The 11,040-nt window shown below is 40.0% G+C and overlaps 1 protein-coding gene across 1 annotated transcript; it reads left to right on the top strand.

Annotated features, from left to right (window-relative positions):
* The first annotated feature begins 4,683 nt into the window (after positions 1-4,683).
* Positions 4,684-5,588, top strand: LOC138885525 (uncharacterized). Its single transcript, XM_070166482.1, has 3 exons — positions 4,684-4,938; positions 5,047-5,148; positions 5,490-5,588. Exons 1-3 carry the CDS (start codon positions 4,684-4,686, stop codon positions 5,586-5,588), a joined length of 456 nt encoding a protein of 151 aa, XP_070022583.1.
* The last annotated feature ends 5,452 nt before the right edge of the window (positions 5,589-11,040 follow it).

Raw genomic sequence — 11,040 nt, 5'->3', positions numbered from 1 at the left:
GCCCGAGCTAAAATACTCGATATTTATTGACTAGTGCCATACAAGGTACTACATGACCATAAGGTGTACAATGTATGTTAAAAAGGAGTAGCATTTTAAGTAATTCGAGACAATTCTTAATTATGTGGATAATTAGTTAATTATTGGATTAGTGGAGAATTACCAAGTTAATTAAAGAAGTTGATAATTAATATTGATTGGATAATTATTAAGCATAATGTGGCAGCCATATAAATCCCACATGTTGACTATTCACTTACATACCATGTGGCATGTCTAGAGGAGTTGGTGGCTTACAAGGATGATTATGAGAAAAGTGCATAAATTTGCCAAAAAAGGATTACGGATGAAGCTTGGAATTCAAATATTTTCTATATCAAATACTACAATCAGAAGTTAGTCATTCTTATAAGCTTTCAATACATTTCATTCTCAAAGTACTTCACTCAAAATTCTAAACATTACATTGATTATGTGATTTTTTCAACCAATATCCAACGAGGTTCTTAGCACAATTAGCAACGTGAGATTTTGCGACTCTTAAAAAGTACGGTGTAACCTTTTCCAAGAATATCATACAGATTTTTCCCTGCTCCTGGTATGTTAAGTCTATCTCTTCTTTCTTATGGTATGATCTATACGACACAAACGAGACAAACAAATGCACAAATTCCTTAAATTACTCGATTCATAGAAGTATTAGAGATATCTATACTCTTGAATTTCCATGTGTTATAATAATCTATCATCTGTTCATGGGTCTTAGAAAAATACAAAATTTGAAAAGAATTTACTTTATGGTATTACTCAAAGGCAAAATGGTCATATGATATTCTGAAAGATTTTATTAATGTACTTTTCATGCATTGCATTCATGTACGTTGACCCATGACCAGAAGGCATTATATACGCATATATATATATGTATGTATGTATATGTATATGGGATATGGGAAAGGTTATGGCGTTATATACGCACCACCACCTGATCAGCTAGCATATATTGATGATTTTGCCCACAGTGGCCGAGATGATATGATGGGACACCCTCAGAGGCTGATGATGTTATGAAATATGTACCTATGCACGACATGACATTCATACGCATATGCATGACACTATAATTATTTCATGATTTATAAAGTTATCCAGACTTACAGGTGGAGTCATTTACTCTACATTTTCTATATGTCTGTTATGTACTTATTTATGTGTCTTACATACTCGGTACATTATTCGTACTGACGTCCCTTTTTCCTGGGGACGCTATGTTCATGCCCGCATGTCTTTAATAGACAGGCCGAGAGTCCTCTAAGTAGGCAATCAGCTCAGCGGAAGATGTTGGTACACTCCATTTGCTCCGAAGTTGCTTGTTTGGCCAGTATGATTTAGATGTGTATTGTTTGGTATAGCGGGGCTCTGCCCTGACCTTTATGACAATTATGTATCCTTAGAGGCTTGTAGACATATGTCATGTACGTAAAAGATTGTATGGTTTTGCCGGCCTATGTTCAGTATATGAGTGGTTATTTTGGTCTTAGAGGCCCATATGTCTTATGTATAAGGTTGTATTACATATTGTATTCTACCTATTTCACGGCAGACTCTTCGGCTCAGTTATCTATGATAGTATGATACAAAAAGATATGTTATGTTGGTACTCGATTGAGTAAGGTACCGGGTGCCCATCATGGCCAATCAGTGTGGGTCGTGACATTTATTTTTTCAATATGAATTTTATTATCTTTTTTCTTTGTTTTCTTCTATGCCCACTATGAGTAGCTAGATTTTTACTTGGGTTGTGACCCTAACCTAGTGTGTAAACTTAATGGGTGATTAAATTTTATGCTTGTTTATGAATGGGTGTTTATTATTTAGCTTAGTCCATGCTTCATTTGTGGAATTAATGGTTGAAAATATTGATTCATGCCTATTTGACTTATTCTCTTCTTGAGAAAGAGAGACCCAGTCTAGGTTAACTTTGCTAACAAGGAATTGAGTCGACTAAGAGATTGATTAACCCAATTAAAGGGTTCAACCTAGAGATTGTAACAACCCGACTTGAGCTCTTATCAACTATTTTGGTAGATACCCATTTGATCTTGAGAAAGCTAAATTAGGCAAAACCACTCTCTGACTAGGAGGTATTGAGTGCGTGATGTAGTATTGTGAGCTATAATACACTCCAGTCAAGAAAACGGGCATAAAAAGTCTTTATCCCATTAGGAAAACATCTAGGTTATGGTCACAGCCCTAAGCCTTTTTATATCTTTGAAAAAACATTCAAAACTAATCATATCTAGTTTTATACCTTTAGATTTGCAATCATTAGTTAATTTTAGAAGTAAAAACTCAACCCTGTTTGTGGAAGTGCAATCTAGATACTTCGCGTACTCATTCCGAATATATACTACTAACTCGCATCTTACGTCTCTGTGGATTCGATCCCAACTCCTTGTTGGGTTTTATTATTGCAAACGACCGTGTCATACCTCGTTAGAGGCATGCATTTGGACGTGATCATATTTTGGCACCGTTGTCAGGGAAGTAATAACGATGTTAACTATATATTTAGGTTTGTTTGTGGATTGTCTTATTTTCATTCCATGTCACTAATTTGTGTGAATCAATTGTAGGTACAATTATGGCAGCCAATGAACTCGAAAACATGCCATTGGGGGATGTGGACGTTGAGGATGGCAAAGTTGAAGAGGTTTCTCTTGAACCTCAAGCAAATAGAAGAGGTCGGGCGCCTCAAGACAACGTCCCAGTTCCACCCCACCCTCCACCAAAAGTGCCTCCACACCGGGTGTTGCCAAATGAAGGGTATGCAAGTGCTATATTCCCTCCCCAGGGCGGACTACTTTCAAATTATCAATGTGATGCTCACATTTCTAGAGCAACAACGTTTATTCGCCGGGGCTCCAAGTCAAAATGCATATAAACACTTGAAGGGGTTTGTGGACACTTGTTGGGGTAGTAAAAAGATAAACATCTCCAAGGATGCTTTATGGCTAAGGCTTTTCCCTTCTCTCTACGAGGGAAAGCCTTAGATTGGTTCGAAATATTGTCAAACCATTCCATTCGTACTTGGGATGAGTTGGCGGAGAAATTTATTGCCAAGTTTTTTTCTCCCGAGCATATGGCACTACTCTTAGAGACGAGATTCTAGCATTCAAGCAAGAGCCCAATGAACCGCTACATGAAATTTAGGAGCGGTATAGGACAATGGTCAAAGACTACCCCAATAATGACATGACGGAGAATATAATTCAACAAACTTTCTATCGGTGGATTAATACGACCTATCTATGCATGGTGAGTCAACATGCCGGTGGGAATTTCATGACTGCGGAAGCTTGTGAGATTTTGGATGAAATCGCGAACACCTCATCGGCATGGCAATCCTGAGCGAATGTCACATAAGGTGATCCAAATGTGATTCACCTCTATAAAGAGTTGCATGACCATGGGCAAGCCATTGCCGATTTACCACTACTATAAATCAATTAGCAAAGGCTCAACTTCAACAAGTGCAAAGTCCTAAGCAAGTCAATGTCATGGAGGGAGTAAGCATGATGGTGAACAAAAGAAGGACCAAGGTTCCGCAAGTGCAAAACTGAGTGGAAAATTATGTGTAAGAAGATAGTGGGTTTGACCAAGATAAATTCTACAATGAACAAGAGGGAGGAGGTGCAATATGTGAACAACTACCAAGGGCAAAGAAACAACTCTCAAGGCCCAAAACAATAACAATGGTGACCTCAAGGTAATTGGAATTCTACCAACCAAGGTAATTGGAGTGGTGGCAACAGTCAAGGGAACTGGCATAACAACAACAATCAAGGAAATTGGATTAATGGAAATAATCAAGGTAATTGGAGTGGCAACAATAAAGGAAATTGGGGAGGTAAAAATCGAGGGGGATGGAACAATAATCAAGGCAACCGGAGATCAGGTTTTTAAAGGCCCTCGATGTATCAACAACCAAGCAACCCACCTTCTTATCCATCCCGTGGTCCAAGTTCTTCCAACAATGAAATGGGGCGTATTGAGAAAATATTCAAGCAAATGATGGAGAATAATGCTGATTCTGATGCCCAACTTGTCTCACACAATACATCAATTCGTAATTTGAAAGTTCAAATGGGGCAAATCTCTTAAGCTCTAAATACTCGTCTTAAAGGGGAACTACAAAGTGATACGGTGGTGAAGCCAAAGGGTGGGAACAACACGGGGCATGCCATGACCATTACTACAAGAATGGGAAAATGTGGGAATGCACCCACCACAAGCCAAATGCAACTTGTGGATGAAGAGCAAGTAGTGCAAGAAGAGGAGATCCTGAATAATCTTGAGCCATCGAATGATGAGGTTCGGATTGATATTAATGATAGTGTGTAAGAGACTCAAGAAGAGGTGAACCTGTCTAGGGATCACATTATTGACATGCCGAAACTGATAGTGCAAAAGGCTAAGACACCATTTCCTAAGCCTCCACCTCCATACCCTCAAAGATCAAAGAAATATGGTGAAAACCAATTCAAGAAGTTATTCCAAATGATGAAGAGTCTCTCAATCAATGTGCCATTAGTTGAAGCCTTGGAGTAAATACCTAGTTATACAAAGTTCATGAAGGATCTTGTGACAAAGAAGCGGTCGATGAATTTTGAAACTATAAAAATGACTCACCAAGTAAGTGCAATTGTGCATTCAATGGATCCCAAGTTGGAGGATCCCGGTGCTTTCACGATTCCTTGTACAATTAGAAGTGTTGAGTTTGCAAAAGCTCTTTGTGATCTTGGGGCAAGTATAAATTTGATGCCCTATTCGGTTTTCAAGACATTGGAAATTGGGCAACCAAGGCCCATCTCTATGAGATTGCAAATGGCCGATCGAACTATGAAGAGACCCTTGGGAGTGATTGAGGATGTTTTGGTTTATGTTGATAAATAAATTCTCCCGGCATATTTTGTCATTCTTGATTGTGAGGTTGATTATGAGGTATCGATCATTCTTTGTAGACCTTTCTTTGCTACTGGGAAGGCTCTTTGTGATGTTGAAGTCGGAGAACTTACTTTCTGGGTTGGTAATGAAAAAATGGTTTTACATGTGTGTAATTCCATGGGGCAACCCAACAGCAATGAGGTGTGCTCTTTCATGGACTTCGTGACCGATGTGATATTGGATGAAAAAGGTGTTGTGATAAATGTTGGTGATATGTTACGCGGACTTGCTCAACTTTGATGATGACGAGATGGGTGGCTTCATGAAATGTGTGAACTCTTTGCAAAGAATGGGTCATACACATATGAGCCCCGCAAATTGTCCTTAGATTTTGAAAATAGGACAATTCCTCCTACAAAACCTTCAATCGAAGAGCCTCCTCTCTTGGAGTTGAATCCATTGCCTCCATATCTTCGGTATGAATTTCTTGGCCCTTCTTCTACTTTACCAGCTATTCTTTTCTTTTGTTTGACTATGTGCAGGCTGACTCTACATTTTTCTACAAAAGAGAAAAAGGCTATTGGATGGACATTGGTGGATATTCAGGGGATAAGCCTCGCATTTTGCATGCACAAGATTAACCTGGACAAAGGTGTCAAACCATATATTGAACATCAAAGGAGACTCAATTAATCCATGCAAGAGGTTGTCAAAAAGGATATCATCAAGTAGTTGGATGCCAGGGTTGTTTGCCCCATTTCCGATAGTTCATGGACTTCTCTGATGCAATGTCTCCCAAAGAATGGGGGCATGACGGTGGTCACCAACGAAAAAAATAAGTTGATTCCTACAAGAATGGTGATTGGGTGGAGAGTGTGTATGAACTATCGTAAGCTCAACAAAGTCACAAGGAAGGACCATTTTCCACTTCCCTTCCTAAATCAAATGCTTGATAGATTGGTTGGTCGTGCTTTCTAATGTTTCCCTGATGGGTATTCCGGCTACAACTAAATTCTTATTGCTCCGGAGGATCAAGAGAAAACAATCATTACATGTCCTTATGGTACTTATGCCTTCAAGTGGATGCCATTTGATTTTTGCAATGCACCGGCGACTTTTCAAAGGTGTATGATGGCGATCTTCACGGACTGGTGGAGGATTACCTTGAAGTTTTCATGGATGACTTCTCGGTGGTCGGGAATTCTTTTGATGATTGTCTCGCAAACTTGGATAAAGTGTCGGCAAAATGTGAATAAACAAATTTGGTGCTAAATTGGGAGAAATGTCATTTCATGGTCAAGGAAGGCGTTGTCCCTGGCCACAAGATCCCAAAGAATGGCATTGAAGTCAACAAGGCAAAGATTGAGGTAATTTCTAAACTTCCACCTCCAACTTCGGTGAAGGGCGTACGGAGTATATTAGGCCATAGAGGGTTTTACCGGCATTTCATCAAGGATTCTTCTAATGAAGCGGTCGATGAATTTTGAAACTATAAAAATGACTCATCAAGTAAGTGCAATTGTGCATTCAATGGATCCCAAGTTGGAGGATCCCGGTGCTTTCATGATTCCTTGTACAATTAAAAGTGTTGAGTTTGCAAAAGCTCTTTGTGATCTTGGGGCAAGTATAAATTTGATGCCCTATTCGATTTTCAAGACATTGGGAATTGGGCAACCAAGGCCCATCTCTATGAGATTGCAAATGGCCGATCGAACTATGAAGAAACCCTTGGGAGTGATTGAGGATGTTTTGGTTCATGTTGATAAATTAATTCTCCCGCAAATTTTGTCATTCTTGATTGTGAGGTTGATTATGAGGTATTGATCATTCTTTGTAGACCTTTCTTTTCTACTGGGAAGGCTCTTTGTGATGTTGAAGTCGGAGAACTTACTTTCTGGGTTGGTGATGAAAAAATGGTTTTACATATGTGTAAGTCCATGAGGCAACCCAATAGCAATGAGGTGTGCTCTTTTGTGGTCTTCGTAACTGATGTGATATTGGATGAAAAGGGTGTTATGATAAATATTGGTGATATGTTGAGGCCGACTTTCTCAACTTTGATGATGACGAGATGGGTGGCTTTATGAAATGTGTGAACTCTTTGCAAGGAATGGGTCGTACACATATGAGCCCCGCAAATTGTCCTTGCATTTTGAAAATAGGACAACTCCTCCTACAAAACCTTTAATCTAAGAGCCTCCTCTCTTGGAGTTGAAGCCATTGCCTCCATATCTTCGGTATGAATTTCTTGTCCCTTCTTCTACTTTACCAGTTATTCTTTCCTCTTGTTTGACTCTGTGCAGGTAGACTCCACATTTGCGGTGCTACAAAAGAGAAAGAAGGATATTGGATTGACATTGGTGGATATTGAGGGGATAAGCCCCGCATTTTGCATGCACAAAATTAACCTGGAGAAAGGTGCCAAACCATCTATTGAACATCAAAGGAGACTCAATTAATCCATGCAATAGGTTGTCAAAAAGGATATCATCAAGTGGTTGGATGCCAGGGTTGTTTGCCCCATTTCCGATAGTTCATGGACTTCACCGATGCAATGTCTCCCAAAGAAAGGGGGCATGACGGTGGTCACCAATGAAAAAAATAAGTTGATTCCTACAAGAACAGTGACTGGGTGGAGAGTGTGTATGGACTATCGTAAGCTCAACAAAGTTACAAGAAAGGACCATTTTCCACTTCCCTTCCTAAATCAAATGCTTGATAGATTGGTTGGTCGTGTTTTCTACTGTTTCCCTGATAGGTATTCCTGCTACAACCAAATTCTAATTGCTCAGGGGGATCAAGAGAAAACAATCATTACATGTCCTTATGGTACTTACGCCTTCAAGCGGATGCCATTTGATTTGTGCAATTCACCAGCGACTTTTCAAAGGTGTATGATGGCGATATTCACGGACATGGTGGAGGATTACCTTGAAGTTTTCATGGATGACTTCTCGGTGGTCGGGAATTCTTTTGATGATTGTCTCGCAAACTTGGATAAAGTGTTGGCAAGATGTGAATAAACAAATTTGGTGCTAAATTGGGAGAAATGTCATTTCATGGTCGAAGAAGGCGTTGTCCTTGGGCACAAGATCCCAAAGAATGGCATTGAAATCGACAAGGCAAAGATTGAGGTAATTTCTATACTTCCACCTCCAACTTCGGTGAAGGGCATACGGAGTTTCTTAGGCCACACGAGGCTTTACCGGCATTTCATCAAGGATTCTTCTAAAGGGGTAAACCCGTTATGAAAGCTTTTAGATAAAAATGCTAAGTTTCACTTCAATGATGAGTGCATGAGAGCTTTTGAATTGCTAAAATTCAAGTTGACAACAACTCCTATCATCACCGCTCCAAATTGGAGGGTTCCTTTTGAGCTCATATGTGATGCAAGTGATGTAGCAGTGGGGGCTATTTTGGGGCAACACATCAACAAGATTTTTCATTTGGTCTACTATGCTAGTAAGACCATGAATAGTTCCCAAGTCAACTATACTGTTACGGAGAAAGAGCTCCTTGCCATTATGTTTTTCATTGAGAAGTTCTGTCCATACTTGATGGGTGCTAAAGTAATTGTCCACGCGGATCATGCGGCACTTCAGTATCTTATAAGCAACAAAGATTCTAAAGCTCGGTTGATGATATGGATGCTTTTGTTGCAAGAGTTATATATTGATATCCAAGATCGAAAAGGGAGTGAAAATCAAGTGGAGGACCACTTGTCTCATTTCGAGGAGGAGGGGAGGCCACATGATGCCTTGAAATTAATGATTCCTTCCCCTATGAACAACTTTTGGCTATTTCAATGAAAGAGGTGCCATGGTTTGTGGATCTAGCAAATTTTCTTGTGAGTGGTATCATCCCGGATGAGTTCTCTTCAAACCAAAGGAAGAAGCTCAAACGGGATTGTCAAGACTATTATTGATGAACCATACCTTTTCTGGATTTGTACAGATGGTGTGATTAGAAGATGTGTATCGGAGGAGGAGCAATGTGAAATTCTTGGGGCTTTTCATTCTTCGCTAGATGGTGGTCACCATGGTAGAGCAAGAATGGCGGCCAAAGTGCTAAGTTGTGGTTTCTATTGGCCCACTCTTTACAAGGATGTAAGTGATCTAGTGAAACAATGTGATGAATGTCAAAGGGTCGGTGGGATCTCAAAGAAAAATAAAATTCCCCTCACCACCATTTTAGAGATTGATATTTTCGATGTGTGGGGTATTGACTTCATGAGTCCTTTTGTGAGTTCTAATGGAAACACCTACATCTTGGTCGCGGTTGATTATGTGTCCAAATGGGTTGAGGCCGTTGCTCTACCCAACAATGACGCGAGAAGTGTTGGGGCATTCTTGAAGAAGAATATTTTCAAAGGTTTGGTACTCTGCGGGCTATCATAAGCGTTGGGGGTCACATTTTTGCAACAAAACCTTCGACACCTTACTAACCAGGTATGGTATCACTCATAAAGTCACAACTCCTTATCATCCACAAGCAAGCGGTCAAGTGGAAGTCTCCAACTGGGAGATAAAGAGTATTTTCTCCAAAATAGTGAATGCCAACTTGACAGATTGCAACAAGAAACTTGATGATGTTTTATGGGCTTATAGGACTGCTTACAAAACACCTATCGAATGTCTCCATATCGGTTGGTGTTTGGAAAAGCTTGTCATCTTCTGGTGGAACTTGAGCATAAAGCCATGTGGGCTCTAAAGAAGTTGAATCTTGAGTGGGATGTCACTGCTAACTTGAGGGTGGCACATTTAAATGAGTTGGATGAGTTCCAGTACCATGTATACACAAGTTCGGCCTTATACAAAGAGAAGATGAAATATCGTCATGACAAGTACATTTGGAACAAAGAGTTCAAAGAGAGTGATTTTGTGTTGTTGTTCAACTCACGATTGAGGATGTTTCCCTGGAAAGTCTAAATGGAGTGGCCAGTTTGAAGTTGTGGGAGTGACACCCTTTGGTGCATTGGACTTGAAGAATAAAAATGATGAAGTATTCTGAGTCAATGGTCACTAAGTGAAGCACTATTTGGGAAAAGTTAGTGATGGTCACATTGTGGCAGTGATTCATTTCAAGTGATGGTAATCTGCATCATGCCGCGACGTTAAATCAAGTGCTTCTTGGGAGGCAACCCATGTTTATTTTCTCTTCTTTTCTTCTTTTGTAGTTAGGCTGCAAGTGTATTATGCGGACCCACACAATTATGGTTGATGTAGCAAAAAGACCTCTGCGGCCGCACAACTACACTGTGGACCGCACAAATCGATGGGGGAAAATGGCAACTCTCTGAAGTTGGTTTGTTAGAGAAAAGGCCAATCTGTGGCTGCAAGCCAAAATCTGCGGTCAACAACAACTTTTGCGGTCGCACAATAAATTCAGCGAACCGCAACAACAAAAGAGCTTTTGAGCCCTCATGTCACGACCCAAACCGATGGGCCATGACGGGCACCCAGTACCTTAATCAACCGAGTACCAACGTAACGTATCTTTCATATCATACTATCATAGGTAAATGAACTGGAATAAAGCATGAGGAAATACAAACTTATACATATGAAGTACGGGCCTATAAGACCAAAATAACCACTCGTGTACTGAACATGGGCCGACAAGGCCAAACAATCGTTTACGTACATGAGATATGTCTACAAGCCTCTAAGAATACATAATTTTTATAAAGGCCGAGATAGAGTCCCGCTATACCAAACAATACACGTCTAAATCATACTAACCAAACAAGCAATGCCGAAGCAAATGGAGCGCACCAACATCTTTTGCTGAGTTGATAACCTACTTGGAAGGATCTCGACCTATCTATTAAGACCTGCGAGCATGAAACGTAGCATCCCCGGGCAAAAGAGACGTCAGTACGAATGACGTACCGAGTATGTAAGGCATATAAATAAGTACATAACATACATGGAAGAAATATAGAGCAAATGACTCAACCTGTAAGTCTGGATAACTCTGTAAATCATGAAATAATTATAGTGTCATGCACATGCATATGAATGTCATGTCGTGCATAGGTACATGTTTCATAACATCATCAGGCCTTTGAGGGCATCCCATCATATCATCTCA

The sequence above is a fragment of the Nicotiana sylvestris genome, chromosome 2, assembly GCF_000393655.2.
Source record: "Nicotiana sylvestris chromosome 2, ASM39365v2, whole genome shotgun sequence".
In the NCBI taxonomy this organism is placed as follows: Eukaryota; Viridiplantae; Streptophyta; class Magnoliopsida; order Solanales; family Solanaceae; genus Nicotiana; species Nicotiana sylvestris.
Note: the sequence above shows the minus strand (reverse complement) of the source record. Positions and strands in the feature narration are given on the sequence as shown.